The sequence below is a fragment of the Prionailurus viverrinus genome, chromosome C1 (genome assembly GCF_022837055.1).
Source record: "Prionailurus viverrinus isolate Anna chromosome C1, UM_Priviv_1.0, whole genome shotgun sequence".
NCBI lineage: Eukaryota > Metazoa > Chordata > Mammalia > Carnivora > Felidae > Prionailurus > Prionailurus viverrinus.
This window is the reverse complement of record NC_062568.1, coordinates 68889631-68916385: the sequence shown is the minus strand read 5'-3', so window position 1 is coordinate 68916385 and position 26755 is coordinate 68889631. Positions and strand designations below refer to the sequence as shown.

Genomic DNA, 26755 nt, shown 5'->3' with positions numbered 1-26755 from the left:
TATACATACATATATATACACACCTAGTCTCTTTTCTACATGGGTGTTCATGAATAGAGCATGAAAAATATAATTAAAACACCTGGCCTGGAGCAGGCTGGCTTCTTCTGGAAAGTCATTTATTCCTTCACTTAGAAATTAAGTTTTCCAAGAAATTGGTACCCAACTTACAGCCAAAACACAATTTCATGCTTAATTTTGTTGGCAGGAATCTTTATTGAAAAGAGCTTAAATTTTTCTTTCCCATTTTCTGAAAAGTACTTAATTAATGTTTTTCTTTTAATAAACTGACATCATTGGAAAAGCTGGGGAGAACCAAATTTTAATTGTAAAGGATGGAGCAGTGCCTCTGCTAGCTATATTTGTTCAATAATAATAATTTTTACTATACTGTGGAATTTCTCAAAGTATGTTCCTCAAAGTGTTACTAGGTGACACAAAGAGAAGGGGTCAAGTAAGTGTAAGATACCAAGATGAGATTAAACAGGTTCATTTATTTTAAGATCTTTCAAAATCTTTAAAATGCTCTGTGCCACTGCTTCTCAAACTTGAAGGTGTGTAGGAAACACTAGGGATCTTATTCACATGAAGATTCTAATTTAGTAGGTCTGGGGTAGGGCCTGAAATTCTGCATTTCTTACAAGCCCTAAAGTGCTGCCAGTGTAACTGGTCTACAGATCACACTTGAGAAAACAAGGTTTTTAGGGATCTTCAAGAGGAATCAGGCTCTATAGCATTCTCCAGACTTACTAATCACAGGAACCTTCTTTTTGACATACTAGAAGTCATCTATGGAGCATACTTGGAGAATTTTAAATTTTAAATGGAATCTGTCACATTATAAGTGAATGTATAATTTAAATAAATGTCTACTGTAGAACTTCTAAGAAATCTAATACAGAACTAGGTTATTCTCAGCTAGACAATTTAGTATAAATCCTAAGACACTGAAAAATCATTTTGCTAGCCCATGTAAAAAGAAAGATAAATACAAGGAACTAAAAAGACAACCACTGTATAAGATAGGAAGTTGTTACTGGGCTGTGTACTTTTTATTTTTAATAGACCTTATAAATATTATTAAATGCCCAAGTCCTTAATTAAACAATTTTGCATTATTTTTATTGCCTCTGGTAATTCACTTATAAATTACCATATTTCTAAATCCCCATATGTGCTGTGTTAGTGATTTCATTGGTTTTTAGTCTTTGTTAACACTAGCATTTGATATGAAAAGCTAATGATAAAAACAAATCTTTTATTTAAACAGCTTGAGATTTGATACGGCTTACCATATTCTTAATTGCAAATGAGAGGAAACAGTAGTCTAGGGAGGTTTTTGAGAAATCTATTGAACCTAAAGCAAATTTTTAAATGTAAAAGCTTAATAAAACTAATTAATACATCAGAGGTGGGCTTTCCCCCAGCTGCATCCTTCTGCTACACCTGAAATAATTTCCCTACTTACACATACCTTTTTGAAACCCTTCTCTGAGCACCTGCCTTCTGTGTTTGAGTTCTTAGTGCCTTGTTTATTAGCTCAAGCTACATTTTATTGTAGTTGCCTTTTTTTTGGGGGGGGGTCTTCCCTTTTAGACTGTAAATTGGATTGGAGGTCAGAGTCTTATATGTCGTACTTTCAATAACATCTAGTTTATAGTGTAATACATAATAAGTGGAAGATCGCTAATGCGTTAAATTATATCTTTATAAGATAATTCAGCGTTTAGCATTTAATGTTTTAATCTTATGATACTTAAAAATAATACAAGTTAATTTTTTCCTTGTCCTCATTTCCTGTTTTGATGGTTGTATTAGTATTACTTGCTCATCATGTAACAAGCCATCTTAAATCTCAGTGGCTCAAACAACAGTTTTTTAAATTTCTCACAAGTCTAGGTTGGTAAGGAGGTTCTTCTGGTGTTACTTGGGCTCACTCAGGTGGCTGCAGTAAGCTGATGGCTTGGTCAGGGTGGGACTCTTCCAAGATGCCCTGTCTTATATGTTCTGAGATATCTGCCAGAGTGGCTGGGAGCACTGGGCCTCTGTCTCCACAGTATCTTTTTATTTTTTTATTTTTTTATTTTTTTTTCAACGTTTATTTATTTTTGGGGACAGAGAGAGACAGAGCATGAACGGGGGAGGGGCAGAGAAAGAGGGAGACACAGAATCAGAAACAGGCTCCAGGCTCTGAGCCATCAGCCCAGAGCCTGACGCGGGGCTCGAACTCACGGACCGCGAGATCGTGACCTGGCTGAAGTCAGATGCTTAACCGACTGCGCCACCCAGGTGCCCCATCCACAGTATCTTTTTAATCCTGAGCTCTTTCACAGCATGGTGATATCAAGGTTCCAGATGAAGAAGCTACAGGGCCTTTAAAACTTAGCCTCATCCACACTGGCCACACTGTGTGAGTCACAAGAGGCCAACCCCACATTCAAGGGGCACACAGTGGGCTCTGTCTCTTCTGGAGAGGAGCAGCAAAGGCACACTCACTTGGAGTTACTCTGTATGTATTTTTTTCCTACCAGGTTAAGTAAGAACATGTGTACAATTTATTTTCTTCAGCTTTTCACCCTCTCATGCTGACATCATGGGCAGTTTATTTAGACTTTAATCTTCACTTGCCAGAATTACTTGCTTAGCATTGTTTATATTGTGTCTTAGTCCTTCTATAATATGTTGTTTGGTTCCAGAACTTCCTTGAAAGATTGTTGAAGCCAAACTTTCTAGAGTCCCGATGTGTCCTAACCTGCTCTTATTTTGCGTTCATATTTGAATCATAGTTTTTGGTCAGTACCAGAAGCTATTGTTACATCCACTGTAGTTGATAAGGGCTCTTATGCCAAATGGACTCTCATTCATTTGTAAGCAATTTGTTTTTCCTCCATGGTAACATTTACAATCTTTTCTTTATCCTTGGAACCTAGATATTTCAATGGATTTGGTTTAGAGGTAGTTCATTTCATTCAGTTTGTTCACTTATTGGCCTATTTTAAATGATTAGTTTTCAGCTCTGAGAAATTTTCATTTCTTATTTCCTTTAATATTTATCCTCTTTTTTTCCCCCCTGTTCCTAGTACTCTTACTAGTCAATAAACGTAACCCTGGACTAGTCTCTAGTCTCCAAACTTCTTTTACCTTCTTCATCTATTTTTTCTGTCTTTTTTTTCAAGTTTCTGAGAGAATTATTTAGATCATTCTTATGAAATATTCTTTTTAAAAAATAATCTCTACGCCCACGTGGGGCTTGAACTCAAAACTCCCAAGATCAAAGGGTGCATGCTGTACTGGCTGAACCAGTCAGGCACCCCTCTTATAAAATACTCTTTTTGAAAAAATGTTATTCTGATATTTATTCTACTGAATGAGATTTTAATTTTTATCCTATATCTTTAAAAAAAATTCTTTTTAATGTTTATTTTTGAGAGAGAGAGCACGAATGGGGGAAGGACGGAGAGAGGGAGACAAAGAACCCAAAGCAGACTCCAGGCTTAGAGCTCTCAGCACAGAGCCTGATGTGGGGCTCGAACCCATGAACTGTGAGATTATGACCTGAGCTGAAGTCGGATGCTGAACCTACTGAGCCACCCAGGCACCCCTATCTTGTAACTTTTTATTTCAAGGCCACTGGCTGTTTCTCCTTCATGCACACAGCTTTCAGTTTAAAAACAGCATCATTCACTGTTACTTCTGCATATGCCACTTTACTTTTCCTGTTTAGGGAATTGATTCCTTCTGGGCATCAGTAGCTGATTGAGGCACTGCTCTGTTTGGATCACTCCTTTGTTTGCCTCTAAATAAACATAAAAAAATCTTTTTTCATTTTGTTAACAGTTTTTCAGTGTTTGTGTTACAGGGACTGTATCCACACTCTTCACACTCCAAGGCACATCATTCACATAGAGCACGATGTAAACCTCTCCCTTTGAGGTGTGAGCAGTGTTGACCCTTATGTTATATATTAACTATGTGTTTTATTTTCAGAAATTATTAGTGAATGATATCTGAGGTTTCAGGCATTTTATTTTGTAATGTAAGCCCCCTTTTTATTGAAATAAATACCTTCACATTTATGAGTTATATATTTAGTGTAGTTTTATATGCAGAAGTATGTCAGTTCTCTATTTCCTTAGTCTTCAAGCTATTAAACACTATTGCAATCTATTTATAAATACTCTAAATTTTTATATTTTATAGATCATATCTAATAAGAATTTATCATTTTCTGCTATATCAATATTTTTCCCTTTTCATGAAAAAAAACTATAGAAGAGTACATAAAATATATATGCAATTAAAAAACATTAAAAGGCAGGGGTGCCTGGGTGGCTCAGTTGGTGAAGCATCCAACTTCAGCTCAGGTCGTGATCTTGCAGTTTGTGAGTTTGAACCCTGTGTCGTGCTCCAGATTCTGTGTCTTCCTCTCTCTCTGCCCCTCTCCTCATGCTCTGACTCTCTGTCTCTCAAAAATAAATAAACATTAAAAACAATTTTTTTGCCTGGCTCAGTTGGTTAAGTGTCTGACTCTTGACTTTGGCTCAGATCATGATTTCACAGTCCGTGGGTTCGCACATCGGGCTCTGCGCTAATAGCTCAGAACCTGCTTGGGATTCCCTCTCTCCCTCTGTCTCCGGCCCTCCCCACCCCTTCTCTCTCCATCTCAAAATAAATAAGTAAAACAAATAAATAAAAATTTAAGAAAAGCACCTAAAAGTGTAAATATCCATTAATAATTCCCCATAACAGTCCAGCTCTCCAAAAGTTTTTAATGTGCTCTTCTAAAATTACAGCCTGCACCTTCCTTGCAGATATAACCACTCCTTTGACTTTGATAGTCATTTTCTTGGTACCTATGAGTACATCCCTAATAAACAATTTTATCTTGCCTATATTTTAAACTTACATGTATGGAATTCTGTTTGTATTCTTTTGTGACTTCTTCATCCATATGCTTTTTAGAGTCATTCTTGTTGTATAGACCTTTCATTCATTTGTTATATGTCTGTAGGTAAAATACAGTGCATGACTATACCACAATATATTGACCCATTTCACTGTTAATTGTCATTTGGGTTGTTTGAAATTCATAGCTTCCACAGAATGCTGCCATGACCTTACTTAATATGGTTCTCCAGGAGTTTGTGTGCAAGAATGTCTCTGTATAATCAGGAGTGGAATTACTGGGCTGGGGAATATATGTATCAGTAGCTTGACTAGATAGATGCCAAAATGCATTCCCAAGTGATGGCTCCTTTACATACTGATCAGTAGCCTGTGATATTTATCAGTGTTCTACATCTTTGCCAACATGTGATATTGATAAATGTTTTGTCATTCTGGGAGTTGTGTATTGATATCTCATTGTAGTATGAATTTACCTTTTTCTAGTTACTAATGAGGTCGAACACCTCATTTTTGGCCATCCAGATTTCCTCTTTTCAAAGAGGTCTGTTTACACTTTTTGCATTTTCAAAAAAAATATCAGGTTATCTTTCACTGATCTTTTGATTGTAAAAATAAATCCATTAAGTCAAAATACTTAACTGCTATACATAGTTTATTCTCTAGAATTACTATGCTGTTTGGCATATAGCTTCCTTCTAAACAAATTCTTGCCAAGAAGTTTAAATTTTTTGGATAACTGTCTGATGAGAAGTTTAGTATGTAACCAACTATCTGTAAGCTTCCTAAAGAGTTGCAGATTTTAGTAATGCTTCTTACTTCCAGGATATTTTAATACTCTTAACTGTGAAAAGTTCATCTAGTACTACTTTTAGAATTCTAGAATAGATTCCATATGGTTCTGAAGGTGTTTAACTTCTCAGGCACATTCCTGATTCCCCAGTACTTCATTCTTCCAGTTTTGTTACAAGTAAAGCAAAGAAACTTGTCTTTACTACATAGGATACTCTGTAATTTATTCTCTTATAGTATTTTGTTTATCTAGTGCTTATTCAAAAACGTTTATTATCGGGGTGCCTGGGTGGCTCAGTCGGTTGAGCATCCGACTTCGGCTCAGGTCATGATCTCACGGTCTGTGAGTTTCGAGCCCTGGGTCAGGCTCTGTGCCGACAGCTCAGAGCCTGGAGCCTGTTTCGGATTCTGTGACTCCCTCTCTCTCTGACCCTCCCCCGTTCATGCTCTCTCTCTCTCTGTCTCAAAAAAATAAATAAAGGTTAAAAAAATTTTTTTTAATGTTTATTATCCCATATTATTAATGTCCTAATTTGAATTGAATTTAAATATTCATGATTATTTTCTGTCCTTTATTATTTTTCCTCATCTGTTCTTAGGCATTATTATTTTATCCTATCAATTTTGAAATGGTGGTCATCAATCATCATAACATTTTGTGAGTGTTGAAAATGAAGTCATGAGATATGTTATGGTCCAAAATACTAATGCAAAAGAGGAGAAGAAAAAAAATATGTAGACTCCAGTTTATATCACTGGATAAGATGAAACAAAGTATACTTCGTATACTCTGGCTAAAAATTATCAGTAAAGAGAGTAGAAATGAGTAAATAGAGGAAAATATGGTATGTAGTTGATCTTCTATCCCAGAGAGGTTTAGCACAGAGATGATTTTATGGATTAGTATCATCTGTGATAAAAGGGATTATAGATATTGAGTCATGGATTGTACCCATATATATTATTACATCCATAGCTATATGTTACATCCCTACCCTGCATATATTACACCCACTGCCTCAAGATTCAGTACTCACACTTGAATATATGTGGCCTGCAAACTTGAGCAGGAAGATTTCCCATAACTCAGTGATAGTTCACTATAAGATTGAGATACACACATGCACACAGTTATACTAACAGTTTCACCTGAAAGCTTGTCTTCGATAAAGATTATAGAGAAAGCACAAGTCTGTCTTCCAAAAAGTGTTTTGCAAGGTGCAAAAGAATGCAGCTCAACAGAATGATAAAAGTAGACCTAGGCAAAGAGGAAATTTAATAAGTAAAGTCTGGAATAAAATGAGAAGACACGTGTAAGAGTTGGTCACAAACTCATCTCTGAGCTTTGTATAGCCAGCCAGAGAAACAACACTAAGATTTTCATTGTCCATCATTTCGTCAAGAAAAAGCACAACTTGCTGCCCTCCAGGTGCCTTTTTACAGATAGCTGTGTATGATAGACAACATTCTGAAAAATGAGGGACACTGAAATCAGTTCAGATGTAGTTGTTTTCTTATCTTAGTGTCTGCCTCAAGATTCAGAGGACTTTGTTTCCTATTTCTAACATATACCCAGGGCAGGATCCCTTCTGTACCATTCCTGCTACTTGATCATCTGAACTGTGATTAAAGACCTCTCATGAGAGGGAATGTACCAGCTTTAGAGGATTCTTGAAATGTTGGACACTGGACTGTTTGTTTCAAAAGGAGAGGCCCTCCCACATGAAAAGATGCTCAACGTTGCTCCTCATCAGGGAAATACAAATCAAAACCACACTCAGATATCACCTCACGCCAGTCAGAGTGGCCAAAATGAACAAATCAGGAGACTATAAATGCTGGAGAGGATGTGGAGAAATGAGAACCCTCTTGCACTGTTGGTGGGAATGCAAACTGGTGCAGCCACTCTGGAAAACAGTGTGGAGGTTCCTCAAAAAATTAAAAATAGACCTACCCTATGACCCAAGCAGTAGCACTGCTAGGAATTTACCCAAGGGGTACAGGAGTACTGATGCATAGAAGCACTTGTACCCCAATGGGTACCCCAAATTATGGAAAGAGCCTAAATGTCCATCAACTGATGAATGGATAAAGAAATTGTGGTTTATATACACAATGGAGTACTACGTGGCAATGAGAAAGAATAAAATATGGCCCTTTGTAGCAACATGAATGGAACTGGAGAGTGTGATGCTAAGTGAAATAAGCCATACAGAGAAAGACAGATACCATATGTTTTCACTCTTAGGTGATCCTGAGAAACTTAACAGAAACCCATGGGGGAGGGGAAGGAAAAAAAAAAGAGAGAGAGAGGTTAGAGTGGGAGGGAGCCAAAGCATAAGAGACTCTTAAAAACTGAGAACAAACTGAGGGCTGATGGGGGGTGGGAGGGAGGGGAGGGTGGGTGATGGGTATTGAAGAGGGCACCTTTTGGGATGAGCACTGGGTGTTGTATGGAAACCAATTTGACAATAAATTTCATATATTTAAAAAAATACATTAAAAAAAAAAAAAGGAAAGGCCCTCCTGAGCTTGCTCTCATGGCTCCAGCCTTTAATTTTGAATAAAAATAATAAAACCATCAGCCAAATTTGATTCAAAGTATAAAGACTGTAATGAAAGGCAAATACGAGTTTGTTACAAAACCATTAGTTTTTGATCTAGCTCTTAGGATCATAAATGTAAAGCATCTAACCTTGTTTGTCCATAGCAGCCCTTCAGAGGTTTATAGACATCTGCTTGACTGCATAGTCTCTCTCTTCTTGAAGTCAGACTTTCTCTTCTTGTTGCATTAATTGCTCTTTCTGTGTCGTCCTCCCCCCACCTCCCACCATTAAGGTCTGAGTTCATAAGGAGCAGGAGCTGTCATTCATTTTGTCCCTACTCCTGTGACTGGAAAGAATGACTGAATCCCTTCACCATCCTACTCATTGTTTCCTGAACGGATACATTTGTGTCCATTCCTGGAAATGTGCCATCTGTAACTGGATGTGGACATGTCCCCAGGAGCCTGAAGGAGATGTGTGCACTCCCATGTCCCTTTCTTCCTATCATCTTAAGTACTGACCTCAATACCGCATACGATCACCTTGGTTTTGGAACAGCTTTGTCTCATGCATGGTTCACTCATCCTGCTCTTGAACCTAGTCTAGCTTAAATCTTTTCCCCAATGTGTTGCTGAGCTAACCTCAATATAAGGCCCACATTTATTCCTATTGTTTCTATCTCATCCAGGCAGCTCATTACTACAGTGTGACAGTGTTTTTGTATTTTAATTGTATTATATAGATTAATTCAGTATTCATAGTGATTGAAGAATTTGAGCATGCCCTGTGTGTTATTCTTTACATTATAGCCTAAGTTTTTGGTTGGGATTGGGTCAAGATCAAACTTCTCTGGCATTGCATTAGAAACCTTTATAGGATGATATGTTTCTGTTAGCCGTTTCCAGACTGTGACAGTCAGCAGTTGCCCTGTGCCAGCCCCATTTCTGTGCTGATTGTAATACCATGGGGGACTTCTAATACACATGCCTCACTGGAGTCTAGACACACTGCATTTCCATGGTTACGCTGCCACAGACAGAAATTAGAACAGCTTAACATGACTTTTCTTTGGTGGGCCCCTTTTGGTTCTCACAAATCATCTCTTGGATAAAATCCTTTTAAGAATCTCACCTAAGATGTATGTCTAGCTCTCTAGTTTATAATGTGAAGAGAGTCTACTTTTGTCTTCTCAGAAACAGCAATGGCATTTTCCTGCTTCCAGTTTTCTGTCACCTCTACCATTCTCTGATTCTCCAGAGAGCCCCCACAACAGTTCGGTTTTCTCCCGTCCCTAGAACGTGATTGTCCAGATCAGGCAAGCTGAGGTCATTGAAGGAAACACGAAGCCTAATTTCTCACAGTCTCTTTGCTAATAAGTACTTATTGTTATTTGGTTTTTTTCTTTGCTGATGGGAAAAAGTAATATCATTCTGTGACTCTAAGTTTGATTCCTACAGCTCCTTAAATTGTTATAAGAGCTACAAGAAAGTGAACAGAAGACCATATTAGGTTTAGAACTTGTCGGAGCTGTGGCATCCCTCCTCTGCCCAGTGTTGGTTGTGGTATTTGGAGACTGTTCCAGAGATGAGGGGCAGGGAAGTGTCTCACCTCAGTTACACATGGGCACCATGGTCATCATTCTTTAGCCCAACAGTATTAGCAATTGCCTGCAATGCCTTTCAGTCTTGAGGAATCTGAGAATGAAAAACATCATCCCTGCCTATAAAAATCTCTCCTGCTGAGTACTAGTTTCTTCTGTGAATTTATAAGCTCTTCACAGCCTCTACCTATAGACTTTGGTGGTGTTTGTTATTCCATCACTTGTGTCTTGCTATATTTGGCCTTGATCTGATTCATGCCTCAGCTGGGTGATGAGGCCACTAATGGTCAGTGACCCTGCCTTATGCCTGTATCCCCTTATCCCCCTGCACATTATGTGGGTAGAGTGGTATTCAGAAAATGCTCATCCAGTACTGCTTCTGGACAGAATCATCAAATATTGTGAAATTAAGTGTGGTACATGTACAGTAATGTAATAAAATAACAATAATATAATTCTTTATCTTTCAGGGCACCTGGGTGGCTCAGTCGGTTAAGCATCTGACTTCAGCTCAAGTCATGATCTTGCAGTTCATGGGTTCGAGCCCCACATCAGGCTCTGTGCTGACAGCTCAGAGCCCAGAGCATGCTTCAGATTCTGTCTCTCTCTCTTTGTGCTCCTCTCCTGCTTGCACTCTCTCTCTCTCTCTCTCTCTCTCAAAAATAAACGTTAAAAAAAAAAATTCTATATCTTTCAGTAAGACTTCTCCTATTTATGTAAACAATAATTATTTCCCTAGTGATATTTATTTTCTCCTTTTCTCAAATTTTCTTTGTTCATTGAATTTATGTTTCTTTTTTCCTTACGCATTGGTATTTCATGATATTTTACTCTTGACATTTAAAATTTTTGATTCTTGGCATTATTTGTTTCACTGTTGCATAGTAACATTTTTGTTCTCTGCAACCATCTGCTTATTTTAAGGTGTGTAGTTTTTCAATGGCATAGAATACTTTCATATCTTTACTTGCCTTAAATGTTAATCTAGGATATTTCGTGTGGCATTTGTTTCTTCATAGACTTCATATCTTGTTTTTAGTGAGCACCCAGTAAATATAGAAATGGGCTATTTTATTCAGTTGATGATATTTTTTTTTTAATTTTTTTTTTCAACGTTTATTTATTTTTGGGACAGAGAGACAGAGCATGAACGGGGGAGGGGCAGAGAGAGAGGGAGACACAGAATCGGAAACAGGCTCCAGGCTCTGAGCCATCAGCCCAGAGCCCGACGCGGGGCTCGAACTCACGGACCGCGAGATCGTGACCTGGCTGAAGTCGGGCGCTTAACCGACTGCGCCACCCAGGCGCCCGTCAGTTGATGATATTTTAAGTGTATTTCATATCTCAGTAAGCCTACCACATATACTAAAAAATAAAGATTACCATAAAATACTTCCATTGTGCTGTAGAAAGTATTAGTAAGCCCTTTTTTTAATGAGGAAAGTGGGCTCAACAAGATGGCAACTTGTCCAAGGGCACTTAGGTTTTGATCTTAGACCCACTTACTCCAACACTGAAGGGAGTTCCTCCTCTGCTCATACTTGAGGAGGTCCTCCCCCTTGAAGGCCAGGCTCTGCCCTGAGCCTTGGCCACCATAGAAATAAAGAGAGAGAATTCACTTGCTGGAGCAGGCATGCAGACTCTTCATGAAGCTGGCATTAGAGACTCATCACATTCACTGCCTATTTCTGCCTATTAATATGACAACAATAAAACAATCACTGTTAAAAGCCCAGAACTTAAGGGCGCCTGGGTGGCTCAGTCCGACTTCAGCTCAGGTCATGATCTCGTGGTGTGTGAGTTTGAGCCCCGTGTCAGGCTCTGTGCTGACAGCCCAGAACCTGGAGCCTGCTTCAGATTCTGTGTCTCCTCCTTTCTCTGCCCCTCCCATGCTCATGCTCAGTCTCTCTGCCTCTCAATAATAAAATAAACATTAAAAAAAATGAAAATAAATAAAAAGCCCGGAACTTAAACCTACCTTCACTTACTGTATAAGTCAGAAGAGTGAAGATGAGAGACGGAGAGAGGCGCAGGTGGTGCACATATCTTCCCTTGTCTTACAGGTTATGATTTTAGAAAGAAACAGCAAGCTGGTATTGAAATTTGAGGGAATGGGGAGGTTGGAATCCCCAGATCATACTATGGAATTAAACATTGTGGAAGTTGATAAAGAGCTGAAATGGAACAGTAGAGTAATTTTGAGAAGTAAACTGAAGAATATCAAGAAGAGTTTTTATGGTCTGAGATACCCATATATGAGTATGCAGAGTCACACATTGAGCAAATAATGTCTCATGAGCGTCATAGCACTTGGGGAGATTTGCTTAATGACTGGAATGCGACATGGAAAACATGGTTGGTCCTTCATTTATATATTCATTTATTCAGCCAACATGTATTGAATACCTATTAAATATGCCAGGCACTAGGCTAGTCTCATGGTATGGTAGACTGCTGCATGATTAAGTACATGTACCTAAAAGGTACAGCATTTTAGGTGGGAATCTTTTCCCAATCTTTTCCAAATTTATGAAAAGTCCTTAACAGGTCAGGTGATTGATCTGGCAAACACACTGCTCTCAGTGTGTTATCTTAGGAGAGGCACCCCCTCTGTTGCCAAGAACTCATTCTTCTGTTAGAAGCTATGAGCCTGCAAAGTAGATCCACTAAGGAAACCAAATTAGCTGTAATACTCCATAGATATCCTTGTTTCAGTCATTAATGCCTTCCGTTTCTTTTAAATACAGGAGACTTTTGTTTATTTTCAAGCCCAAGTTATAAACCTTCTTTTTTTTCTATTACATAAGCCTCTTCTGTAACCAGTAAAGCATTTGAATATTTGTAGATGTCATGTGTATACTTTATAAATTGGCCCCTATAACAATCTAAAGTATTTATTATTATTTGTTTCATGATATAATCATATTTATTGGCTATCTGAATAGAATATTCAGCAATTCAACAAGCTTCTAAAAACGCTTTAGTGTCCTTAGTATGTTTTTAATTAAGAGCCCTCCTCCCCAACACTTTTATGTCATTTTTCCTATGATGTCTTTAATATATTTTCTTCGTATGTATTGTTGTTATTATTTTTTATTATCATTTTACTTTTTCATAGTACTAGCTGTACTTTGGGCCCTAGATGTTGCCTTTAAAAATCAAACAGCTGTAAGAAGCTGTGATCTTTGTATGTAGAAGTCCGTGGTATTTCCCAGGAGCCATCTGCAAATCCTCAGCCACTGCCTGCTCTGCATAGGAGTCTGTGAGCCCGTGTTAACTCTTTGTCTGCTTGCTTGCAGGAGGAATGCCCGCTCCTGAGCAGGCCTCATTGGTGGAGGAGGGCCAGCCACAGACACGCCAGGAAGCTGCCTCCACTGGCCCAGGCATGGAACCCGAGACCACAGCCACCACTATTCTAGCTTCCGTGAAGGAGCAGGTACATCCTCTTGCTGGAATTTGCAATCAGTTCTTTCTTCAATACCTTTAAAAATTAATCTTTGGATGTGTTTTAAATTTGTCTAACGTCCTTGATGCCTTCACGTTTTTTAATTATAAGGTGTTTACATCCCTGAGTACATTGGGATGACTGGCATGTAGAGCCGCTCCAGGTGCCAGTCAGAATCGGAACATGCAGGATACTTGTGCGTCTGCAAGTAAGGACAACATCGATGGTGATTGGTGTCTCTGTCTCTCCCACATCGCAGAGTGTGTGCATGCGCGCCAAGCTTTGTGAAGCGTAGTTTACGCTGCTGACTTTTCTGTCAGGGCTCTGGCATCCCGAGGCCTGTAGTATCCTTAGATATGTTGAACCTTCTAACATTTTCATGTAGGTATTCTATAGGGTTGTCTCTGTGATTTTTTTGGATAAAGGCTATATTTGTTGTGTTTGTCTGAATCCAAGTATATTCATTTTGTGAGCTAGTGTTCTAAAACTTGTCAAACTGTGCCAGTTTGCTTCAATGTCATGTTTATGTTCAGTTTTTTAATAAAGGATACTATTTATCCTTCAAGTACAAGTAACCTCCTAAATTAGATCTTATCTGTTGTGCTTAGAGAAATTGGAACTCCTGCATTTAATTTCTTCAGATTTAAAAGCTTAATGAGGTAAATGTAAATTTAAAGCTCCACAGTTTTCTTTTCTGCCCCCTCCTTCAAAAATAAGACTCTTTCTGTTGGAAATAATTGAATAGTAATTTTTTTTTAAAAAAAATCTTATGGTTAAACCTCTGGTTCTTTTCTTCTCAAGAGTTATAAACTTAGATGTATATTTGCTGAAATATTTTTTTAAAAAATCAATAGTTCAGATGACTGATTATGACAGAGAAGAAAGGAATATTCACTACCTCATTATTTCACTGTTTGCTATAACTTAAAGCTAGGTATGTAGAGTGAAAGAATACTCCAGAATGATATCTGACATTAGAGCTATGTTTTCAAGAAGAATTTCACAGTTGATTCTGGTAACAAGATATCAAAATATTTTCCATCCCCTTACTAAAATGTGAGGCTTTTAAAACATTCCACAAACTAATTTGAGAAGACACAAAAAATTGTTGTCAGTACTGTTTTCATTTTCCACCAAACTCTAGGTTATCCAAGCTTCTCTCACCTTTGAGGAGGAAAACAAAGGACTCTTTTCTTATTGTACTTCATAGTTGTCAAGATTTGACCCAAAGAGCTGTAAACTGAGGAGACTCTGATTTATTTAGAGCTGTTAGAGTATACCACATTTTAGTGGAACATGACAGTAAATTTATCAAAATGCCCAGAACTCACTTAAAGCTAGAAACTGTGTCCCATAAACATAGCTACAGGAACTTTGCATTTGTACTTTGAGACCACATACCTTGCATGTTGAATAAAATTGGAAGCCTATTATGATTTTGGCACTGGAATTCCTTGATGGCCTCACATGACTTGAGCATTTTATGTTTTGGTGATAAATAGTATTCTGAATGAATATTTTGTAGGAGATAGCAAGAAGGGTTCCTGTTTCTGAAGATAGCCAGAGGAATACAGGTATTTGTTATTTATTAGAAGAATTAAAATATATATCCCAGATTGTTTGTTTAGTAAGAGGATATACTCTACCCTTCTATTCTTGTTCTAAGAATTTGAATCCATTAATTTATGTTTGCAGTTTTCATTCTTAATTTCTTTTAAAATTGTTTATCATCGCTCAGCACTCAGCATTTCGTTCAACCCAAGACACCGTATCCATGTCTCATTCCAAGATACTTACCTGATTTTAAAAAGCTAACTCAAGCTTCTGTAGGATTTTTGTGCTACCAGGCAAGATACTCTAATTTCTTTGTAGTTGGGGTAAAAATTTCTTAGGACTTTCCTAAAATGTCACTCCCTATCATCTGCCCAATGAGACAGAGCACAGAAAAGTTAGGAATAAGAAAACCAGTTACTGTTTACCTTATATATATGATTTGAAAATAACTAGTCAGAATGCTACATTCTTAATTGTGTTAGATTCAAATGAAACAGTTAATGTTAGATTGTGTCCTTGATCATGTTTTATATCAAAAGAATAATATTCTTGGGTGGGATGTATAATTATTTAAAAAATAAAAGCCTCGCTACCATGCAACGTTCATGGCCATGGAGTAATAACATCAGCTTCTCTGTTGTCAAAGAAGAGACCTTGTTTGGTGGCAGCCATGTCTCAGGAAGGATGTTTCATTAGGGCACAGAAGGAAGAGACCCCTTCAGTGCAACTGAAGTGGCCCTGGTTCCTATCACTACTTTCCATGTGATCTTAGGAAGATTTCTTAACCTCTCTGTGTCTCAGTTTCTCATCTGTAAAGTGGTGATAATGATCCTGAAGATATTGAAGTAACCGTTGTAAAATGTTTACAGTGGTGCCTGGCACTTTCTAGTAAGTGCTCATGGTAAGGGCTAATATTACTATTTTCATCAGCATTTCTACCTAAGAAGAAAAGGTTCCTCTTAGGAGGATCTGGTGATTCTACTCTTAAGTATGTATCAGGATTCAGTGAACCTTCTTTGGACATGGATATGAAGACAAAACAACTTTCTGAATATTGAGCTGTGTTTATGCTGTGGTAGTATTTTACTTCTGCATGTCATTAAACTTTGAAAACTTCACCATGCTGGTCTCACAAACTAGAACTGCTTTATGTATGTATTATCAGAAATAGAGCATGTGAAAATAAATTTTATCTACATGGTGATTTAGTGCAACCCCATCATAAGGTCAAGGCATTTGGTTAAAGAATTAGAGAGTAATACCTTTTAAGACACACCTGAATGTTGAGAGGAAAAGTCTGGGTTCTTGAGTAAAGTACATTCAGGCCACTAAAACACCTCTAGACATACTTGCCCTGGGCCAGTCACAGGTAAGTAGTAGGGAAGGAAATAGCAAGCAACCAAAGCAATCTTGTTAACAAAGCATTAATCTCTTAATATCCAAAATCGGATTTTGGGTGTCATAAAAACATTTAAATCTTCCTCTGTGGGGCCACACTTCCCCCTAGGATGCCAAAGACATAACTGTTCCTTATTCCTTGACAGAATGCTAAGATGCATGTTCTCTCCCTTTTGTGAAGTAATAACCTTTCACATTGATTCGGTCACTTAGGTGCATACCTGTGCAGTTATAGAAAAAGTCCTTGCTTTTTGACAGATAGAAAGAAGGAATCTACTTCTGTTCAAGTTCTGCCTCTTTTGTGAAGCCATTTGCACCCCAGCTGAGGTCGGGTCTCTCTCCGCTTTATTCCACTGCTTTATATCCCTCTCTAGCACTTTATTCTACTGCTTTGACTCTTACTGTATGCTTCTTTGGATGATATAGTCAGCTATCTAAGGATAGAGCCATGTTTTATACAGTGTTTTACACATGTGTCACAGGCTACTCTCCCAACCCCTTTACTATATTAGACTTGTAATAAATGATCGATCAGAAAGGGAGTGAATGAATAATACTGGCCCTCAGATTTCTTTGTCACCAGCTAACTGTTCTGTGAAGATAATGGAACCTGCGGCCACATTCATAGAACACTGCTAAGCCAGAGAATCTCACAGGGAGCGCTTAGAAAACTAGTTACTCACCTGTGTATTTTTATCCTTCAGACAACTTGTATATATTCATACTGATCTAGGAATTAAATCTGATCTCTGCATGGAGCAAACTAAAATTTTATTTCCTGTTAATGGTTAGATAATGACATACGTGTTATAAATTTCGTCTCCCATCTGTCCAACTTAGCTGAAAATTAACTGTACAGAATAGAAGGTTATGGTTATCTTGGTGATGTCACAAATATCCACCATCATCATGCGTACCTGGTTATACAGGTAACCACCGAAGAAATCTCTTTCAGTTAAGGATCATGTTTTAAAAGAAATAAAAAATCATCCCATGGGAATAATATTGTGCTCCTTGAACTCAAATCTGAAATTACCTGAAGAGCCAAGTAAACATAAGCCACCAGTTGGCTGTAATCAAGATCAGCATTGGACAGGTTCTGTTATTGAACTCAACTCCCAATAAGGATCCAGTAGTCCACGATGAAAACAAGTCCTTTGTTGAAAACAAGGAATTTTTTTGCATCCTGAGAGTTTTCAAATGTATGGCAAATTTAAGAATGGTCTGGTGTCTAGCTTAATGTCTTTTGCATAGTGAGGTAAATATGGCCAAATGCGGTGCCCTCAAAGGGCCCTGCCTCCTCCCATGAAAGCCTTAGACCTAAATGATTGATTTCACCTCGAAGTGGGTGGTACATATTTGGATGCAAAAGAATTAGAATTTGATAAGACATTGGCTGCTCATCCAGAACTTTGCTGCCACCCCCTGTAACTTAGATGTGTCAGTGTGCTAACTTCACAGGCTCAAAGGAAACAGTGAGCCAAAGACCATGTACAGGCTATTGTTATCAATGGGAAGAGTCTATTGTAGTTTTTATAACTGATAGGAAGTGATCTGGATTATAGAAACACTGTAAAAGACTATGTGGCCAATCATAGGGTTAACAAGTATATTTCATAGCTCTATATAGGATGCAAATCGATTTGCATTCTGTAGATCATGCATAATTACATTATTACATTCTTTCATCTTCTGTCATAACAGTTGCTTGCATAATTGAGACCTCTATTTGAACTTGGCCATACTCAGGCACTCTAACCTCCATTCTACTGTTCCCTCAAACCACACTCTTATTTTTGGCTTCTGATTTAAGAAGTTTGAAAACCACGTTTAAGGTTGAGGCCAATCCAGATAGCATGAAATTGTAAGCACAGAACAGATTTGGTAAAACATGCCCATTTTACATATACGTTTCTTAACTCTGGTAAAGTCCTAAATTAGATAGTGTGTATACTTCTTTTGTTGCCTTTGGTGAGTTAAAATTGCAATGTTCATTATTTGTGAGGCTCTCAGAGAGAAGCCTCAAGACAATATTTTCTGACTTCAGTGAAAATTTCAATTCTGCCTTCAGTGTGTCCATATTAATGTAGGTGATATCAAAGAGTGAAATGAGAGTCATTAAAGATCCTTAATTTTTGAAGATAAAATAAGGAAATTTGGAGCCAACTGTGCCCTATTGATATTACTTCATTTTTACATGGATATGTTAGCTTCAGTAATTACACACCCTTCCTGTATGGCAGAATGCCCAGAACTGAACAAATTCCAGTGCAATTATTTACTTTATTCCTTCGAAACTGAAACAACTCAACTGTTGTGCACCTGCCTTTGCAACTTCCTTTTGTTTGGTCCCTAAGTTTATTTACAATAAAATCATTCTCTCTGACACACCTCAAACACATGCAGAAGACAGAATTTTTATTTCAGCTGTAAACAAGCATAGTTTTTTGCTTAGCTAAAAACACTGTAAGAACAATGCCTAAAACTTGGCATTTTTCCTGTGGTAACTTAGTAATTGCTCCTACTGGTAACTGGATTATTCTGGCGATTGTAATTACCACATAATGTATAGTGAAGTCTTCCATGCCTGAACTGCATCATCAAACACAAGGTAAGATTGGATCTTTTCTTAATGATTTCTGTGGGATCATCAAATTTGAAAGCGTTATCTCCTTAATATTATGGCAGTGTGGTTCAAGATGAGGTCAGGTGGTAGAGTACCTGTGATACTGTTCGGCCTGGATTCAAAAATTCTGAACCCCGAGACTTGCTTCTCAGATCAGTCTTCTTTAAGTGTGCTGTGGTCAGACTGTAACATTTCTCTTCCATGTGTTCATGGTGTAGGGTATCCTTCACTTCAGGTGTCTCTGTAGTTAAGGAATACAACTGAGTATGGCCAACAGCTTTATTCATTATGTGAGTGTATGCAAAAAAAATTGTCCGCAGCAAGATAAAAAATTAGATTGCCAAGTTAGCTAGCAACAGTTATATCCCTTTTGTGATGGCCTGATAAATGATCAGCTGGACCTATTGGCAAAGTTCTCCAGTCTTATATGTCTCAGGAGTGCATCCTGAGTAACTATTTGTTCTATTTGAGTCGGTTGGAGACTCTTTTTAGGTTTATTGGGTGCTGTAGGTTTTGTTTGTTTGTTTTGTTTTGGGGTGCTTTGCTTTGTTTTGATGTGAAGAGTTCTTAAATTCCAGGAATTTGAACAGGCTCAGTCTGGCTTTGCACACATAGCTATATCACATATGTAGACATGAAATACATAGTAGGTGCCTAAAAATACTTACTGTATTGATGAACTGGGAATGTAAAAATGCTCAAGATCCCCCTGTAGTTAGCTTTAGTGCTTGCTTTTAACTGAGTAAAAAATATCCATGGAAAGCCTCCTGTAAACAAAACACTCTGTCCAGGAAAGGGAGAGAGGGAGGGAGGGATGGTAAGCTGGTCTACAAAGATGATCTGTTCTGTATAGTTGCCACCTCAGAAGAATGCAGAGGCACAAACCATATTGTATACTTTATGTGCAGTAATTGGCAAGTATGAATATTCATTTATGGAACCACAAAATCCAAGAATGTGTGTTTTTGCCCCCTTTTTTATTTAAGCAGGTTATAGATATGTATTGTATTGAATCAGTTTTATGTAAATTTGTTAACTTAGACATTTTTAACTTCAATTTTTGCCATTGAATTAGCATTACCTTTCGTTTACATTTGAAAGTAATGCAGTATTTTTCCTTTATTAACACTTAAAGCTAACCCTGACTTTGTATGTTTAAAATGATAATTTCCTTTTCACTTGAATAACAGTTCCTGTTCAGAGTTAAATTATGAATATATGGAATATTTTTTCCCCTGTACATGCAAAGTTGATGCTATTAAAGTTGAAATGAGTGACTGCTGAGTTGGTGAGATTAAATGGATGACAGGATCATTCAGCATTGAATTCTCTGCACTGCGTGATCGTTTTTCTTTTTCGAATCATTTCTGGAGAGAAAAATATTTTAGAAACATTCTTTTCCCCTCAGGTCTAACCCTGCAGTTACTCCATAGCTATAGCAAAACAGTCTATCTTCATGTTGAAGTGCTCTCGATTTCTAAATTGCCGTTTTTGTTACTTTTGCAGAAATGGGTCCATATGGTCTTGCTGCATCTGTTTATATGTTAGGAATGTATTGTTTCCAAAGTGATCAGATCTGCTTGTACCTCAGCAAAGTAATTTAGGTTATGGTTATTGCATTTTAGACATTCCTAAGAAAAATCATTTAAAACGTATAGTTTTTTTTTTCCAAGTAGTTCTATGTCTTCGCTTAGAGACTATCTATGTCTTCGCTTAGAGACTCTTAAGAGTTTTTATGCACTCAAACCTTAATACAGGGGTTGCATGTAATAGAAACAGTCTGCAAGCAAATTGAAAGAGCACATTATTGAAACTTGGAGACAAATGCATGTTATGCAATTCTGTATAAGTTATATTTCAGATATGAATGTGGCTATCATAAATTGAAAGATAGTTTTCTTAGAATTGAAACCTCTTGACTGTTGAAAGAAATTGTAATTTTCCTTTAAAAATTGGAGTTCAAGGTATGTTTTAATGTATCGGCTACTTAATTTATATTTTAATTTGCAGACTTTTATATATGAAAATTCCCACAGAGCAGCATGACATCAGAAAAGTATTCATTGTGTGGTATCATTGTCCATAATAGGAATATATCTGATTTGCAAGTTTTCCTAACATCATTCCTAAAGCCTAAATCAAGATAAAGGTCCTTAGCCACTGCATAGGGCCTTTTATTAAGCTGTTCTAGGGGAATTGATGCTTACTATTTTAACTTTATATTCAAAAACTAAGGACTGGGGCACCTGCGTGGCTCAGTCAGTTAAGCGTCTGACTTCGGCTCACATCATGATCTTGAGGTCTGTGAGCTCGAGCATCGCGTCGGGCTCTGTGCTGACAGCTCAGAGCCTGGAGCCTGCTTCGGATTCTGTGTCTCCCTGTCTGTCTCTGCCCCTGCCCTGCTCACGCTCTCTCTCGTTCTCAAAAACAAATAAACATAAAAAATAAATTAATAGTAATAATAATAATAACTAAAGAGTAAGCCTGCCTTGCCCAAGTGCAGAGTAAATTGACACCTCCTTTATTTCATTTGTGACCTTAGCTGCCTCATATGTTTCTTGCTTTAAAGCTATAATTGTTGTAAGGAGAGAGGCTCACTGGAGTTTTCCCATTGCCCCATTTTCTCCTCTGTTTCTTAATAAGGTGAATACTGTTTTCTTTATATAATGTAAGCTCTTAACAGCAGGATCTTTATTTTTCTTTTATTTCAGTTAGCAAAGTATAATGAAACAAGTGAATTCTTATTAAATTATTTTGTAGAAAAATGTATCTTAGTAATTGCTGCTGTTAGTATTATTTTAAGCAGATTGATTAGAAGATTTGATGGTCTGTAGGTAAGAATAGGAAACATATTTGTGTAACTATGCATACCGAACAGAATGCTGTTACATGTAGCTTCTTTGATTTGTACTACAGAATAAGGAAAACCTATTTTACTAATATGAAACCATTTTATTTGGGTGAATTTTTTTTTTTAATTTCTGAACCCTTGATAAAACTTTTGATTTTCCATAAAAAACCATGAAGAACTCACTCTGTTGTCAGAGTTAGAGCTCTCCTAATGTGAGGCCAGTAGAACAGGTTTGAGAAGAATGGTCAGTGCATCATCCATGTCAGGTCTGCCTTTTTTGTGATCACAAAGACCAGCCCCCCCCACCGTCGCTTTACTGGTTTTGCCACTTGTTCGAATAGCCAGACTGCTATTTCTTCTCTCCTTACCATCACCACTATTACCACCACTACAACTGGAAACCAATGAAAAACTTAGGAAAGATATTGTCATAAGGATAGCTTATAAGAATCCATGAACTCTATGGAATAGAAATCTATTAGGAGACTAATAGCTAACATTTATTATTACTTACTATGTGCCAGGCATTTTGCTAAGTGCTTTGCATTGAGGATCTCCTATATTCCTTATCCCAACCTAACGAGTTGATGCTTTGAAAATCTCTTTTTTTTTTTTTTCTTTCTTTCATTTTTTTTTTTTTTTTTTGGCCATTGAACATATCTGATCCAAATTTCTTTGTTCCATGCATTTTCCCTCCTCAATAGATTTGGTGGGAAATATATAATTTTAAGCGATACAGGTAAATTGTTTTAGTAAATTGTTTTTAACCCTTAAATTAGCCATGGCATTTTCTGTTGCTTTTAACCTAAAACCCTGAATTATTCAGAGAGTTGTTATTATTGCCCCTGTTTACAGGGAAACTGAAACTCAGGAAGGTTGATTAATTTGCCCAAACTTACACAGTGAATAAGTAGGGAATCTAGGATTCACAGGAAATTATGTTACAGAGATGTTTACTAGACAGTTAAAATCTGCAGTGGAGTCAATAAAGAGAAGAATGGACACAGAGGAAAAGTGAGTCATTGGCAGTGACAAGATTGTTTGAGTGGTTATCTTGGAATATGAAGGAAAAGAGCAAAAAGGATATGATAAATGTTAGTAGACATGGAGCCTATAGAAAATAAATCTAACATAAGCATTATGAATGTTCTCAGTAAACATTTTAGAGTAGCTAGAACAGAAGCAATAGTTAAATATAATTTTAAAATGTTTTTCTAAGCAAAAAGTAAAGCTGTGAGTGTACTCAGGGGTTATCACATTCCAGGCATCACCTATGGAAAAGAGATTAGTCTAGAAATAACCTTGACAAAATTTTATATTTACAAAGATATAGGAGAAAAAAAAACCTAAGAATCCAGATTAAAAAAAGCTATTTATCTGCAAAAGATAAAATCAGACTGAGATCTAGCTTTGCTGAAACAGTAGATATAAGAAGAGCATAGAGCAATGTGTTTAGAGTGTTTAAGGGAATTTTTTTTTAATCCAATCCAAGAGTTTTACACAGGGCTAAATTATCTAATGTGTGAAGGATTAAACAGATATACTCAGACATTCAGGGTCTCATGAGATACAGTCACCCTTGCACCCTGGTATCCTTTTGATAATTGAAGATGTGTTTTCTTCAGAAAGTCCCCAAATTTCAGACTCAGGAGTGAGAAATTCATGTTACAAAATAAGTAGTGCATCTTTCCTTACTTGATTAAGATTCCAATCCAAGAGTCAAGGGTTATTACATGTTATCAGTTAGATTTTGCAGTTTCTCTTGTACTCTCCTGTTTCCTGTGGTCCACAAGCTACATACTCCTTCAAGTAGTTCAGATGGATGTGTTAATCTGGTGACCACCACTATAGGCCATTGTTTATTCTGATTCACTTTTGATAATAGCAGCTAAACTGCTTACATGTTGTAATTTTTTTTTTAACCTTTATTTATTTTTGAGACAGAGAGAGACAGAGCATGAATGGGGGAGGGTCAGAGAGAGGGAGACACAGAATCTGAAACAGGCTCCAGGCTCTGAGCTGTCAGCACAGAGCCCGATGTGGGGCTCAAACCCACAGACCGCGAGATCACGACCTGAGCTGAAGTCGGACGCTTAACCGACTAAGCCACCCAGGCACCCCAAAACTGCTTACATGTTTTAGATACTCCACAGGGAGAACACCCAGTCAATGCAGAATTTCATTTAGAAATTCAATGGCGGGCGTCTCGGTGGCTCAGTTGGTTAAACGTCTGACTTATTTTTGTTTGTTTTGTTTTGTTTTTAAGTTTATTTATTTATTCTGAGAGAGAGAGAGAGAGAGGGAGGGAGGGAGGGAGGGAGGGAGGGAGGAACGGAGGGACAGGGAAAATCCCAAGCAGGCTCTGTGCTGGTAGAGCAGAGCCTGACACAGGACTTGAACTCAAAACCCTGAAATCACGACCTGAGCTGAAAGCAAGAGTCAAGGCACTCATCTGACTGAGCTACCCAGGCACCCCAAACCTCCAGCTCTTGATTTCAGCTCAGATCATGATTTCACAGTCCTGAGATCCTTAGGCTGCAGCACTGGGCATGGAGCCTGCTTGAGATTCTCTCTCCCTCTTCCTCTGCCCCTCCCTTGTTTTTGTGAGCATGCACACATGCTCTCTCTCTTAGTAAAAATAAATAAATAAATAAATAGATAGATAGATAGATAGATAGATAGATAGATAGATAGAATTGAATAAAATTAAAATAAAATTCGGCGGCACTTTTCATTGTCCCAGCATGTAAGATGTTTTGCAACCTGTAAACTTCTATTGAAAGACTTGAGTCATGATTTGTTGGCTTATTGAATTTGCAAAGACCCCCCCCCAAAAAAAAAAAAGTCTCGAGTTTGAGCTGGGAACAAATTCCTATTCCTATTATCATCTTCCATTGACCTATGAGTATTATTTTAATTGTGCTTAAAATATCAATGTTGGTAATACGCTCTTAGTTATATATTAAGATACATACTCAGAAAAGTCTTGTAAGGAAATTCCCAAAGGCGTTCTGGAGTAAAAAGGATAGGATTTGTATCCTTAACACTGGACAAGGTAAGCATCAGGAGATTAGCAGATACCTGTTGAATGAATGAATAAAACGAAGGTGATCTGTGCAAAGTAATTACAAATGAATAACGAAAAACAAGGTGGGGGGAAAGGGGAGATATTTGATATTAACAGATAATTGATGACAGAAGGAATATAAATGACATATACATATGACATAATTTTCTTACCTCACTAGTAATCACAGAAATATGAATTAAAATAATGGGGAGGCATCTGGGTGGCTCAGTCGATTAAGCGTCCGACTTTGGCTCAGGTCATGATCTCACGGTCCATGAGTTTAAGCCCTGCATCGGGCTCTGTGCTGACAGCTCAGAGCCTGGAGCCTGCTTCAGATTCTGCATCTCCTCTCTGTGCCCCTCCTCCTATCGCTCATGCGCTTGCTCTGTCTGTCTCTCAAAAGTAAATAAACATTAATGAGAATAATGGAATATATCTGCCTATTATATTAGTAACAGTTAAAACAGTGTAAGTGTTGTGATGTTGGCAATTTCACATAGTATTGATGAGAGTAAATTGGCACAACCGTTTTGGAAAGCACTTTAATGATCTGTAGTAAAGGCATTAAAGATATTTGCGTCTTTGGCTTGGTAATTCCAATTCTAGGGATCCAGTCTAAAGAAATATTTACTGTTAACACAAATATATTAATCATAGCGATGTTTCTAATATCTAAAAATTGGCAACAGCCTAATATCCCAATATGAGTAGAATGATTATATAATAGTGTATGTATATGATGGGGTTTGCACAGCCTTTAAAAATCACATTTTTAAAGAATTTTTAATGATGTGGGGGGAAGAGTTCACAATACAACTATATGTTATAGAATCTTGCTATACAAATGCATATTCATGTATATAAACACACATGTGCACTCATTAATAAAACAGGAGATACTCCTGAAGGTTATGTAAGAATCTTCAGATGCTTTCCCCTTTGTATTTTCCAAATTTCTTACAGAACACATGTTGTGCTAATAAAAATTCTAAAGCCACAAAATAATAGAATCTAGGAGGGAGAAAGCCTTTATAAAAATTATTGTAAAAAAGTTACTACAGACTATGGTTGACAGAGAAGGAAAGAAAAGACGTTTATATAACTTATAAAATGTGGAAAACTTGTCAGATGAAGCATGGTTGAAATGGAAAATTTTGCATGACTAGCAATCTTCAGATCCAGAAAGGTATAATGGCAGTGATTAAGAGCAGGAGCTCCCACTTCTACCCCTGGCTATGATGGGTGACTTTGAACTTTGGGTGGAGGCTCCTGTGTCCTCATAATGGTTCCAATCGTACTAAAATAGCAAGTACTCAATATAACATTTACTACAGTTGTTATCCTTGAGAAGGTAGAAAGGTTTTGGAAGTGCAGTGTTCTAGCCTGGGGCCACTTAGGAGGGACCTGGATCCAGAATGAGAAATACTCAAAGGGAGATGCCCAGGCTAAGATGTGGCCCATGGAAGGGGTTCCAAGCAAAGGACCAAGCTGAGGTTACATGCCTAAGGACCCTTATATCATCATGCTGATGAAGCTAGTCGGAGGGGTCAATGTCTGTCTGGATCCGTAGAGATAAAGGTTATGTCATCTTAATATAATTTTGCAAATTCAACTCTTTACAGCTATCTTTAGAGTATATTCGGAAATCTCATTAACAAATTCCTCAGATACATCTTTACCAGTTGCCTTGGAGGGAATTCTAGCAAGTATCATTAAGTAAGGGAAGGAAGATGCAAAGAAGTATATAAAATATCCATTTTTTTGGACTGCCCCCCTCCAGGATATAAATTCCAAGGATGCTTTCCACTTTATTCCAGAGTTTTAGAATAGTGTCTGATACTAATCAGCTCTCAGTACTTATAGAAAATACACACTTGTTCAAAATGTTTGACTATTCATGGAAAACAAGTAGGGAATAAAACACAAGTACGCTAGTGCACATCATCATATTAATTACCTAGGAAAGGT

The 26755-nt window shown here is 37.5% G+C and overlaps 1 protein-coding gene across 13 annotated transcripts in view; it reads left to right on the top strand.

Annotated features, from left to right (window-relative positions):
- Positions 1-26755, top strand: part of PKP4 (plakophilin 4) — a 240857-nt gene that overhangs the window by 65667 nt on the left and 148435 nt on the right. For 4 of the 13 annotated variants that reach the window (XM_047870213.1, XM_047870212.1, XM_047870214.1 and 1 more), the window contains one exon: positions 13143-13279. In XM_047870213.1, coding sequence (XP_047726169.1) covers positions 13148-13279 — 132 coding nt within the window. In that variant the 5' untranslated portion in view covers positions 13143-13147. Of the gene's footprint in view, positions 1-11751; positions 12199-13142; positions 13280-13399; positions 13497-26755 lie in introns of those variants that run through there. The other 9 variants (XM_047870210.1, XM_047870209.1, XM_047870208.1 and 6 more) reach the window with 6 other exon arrangements.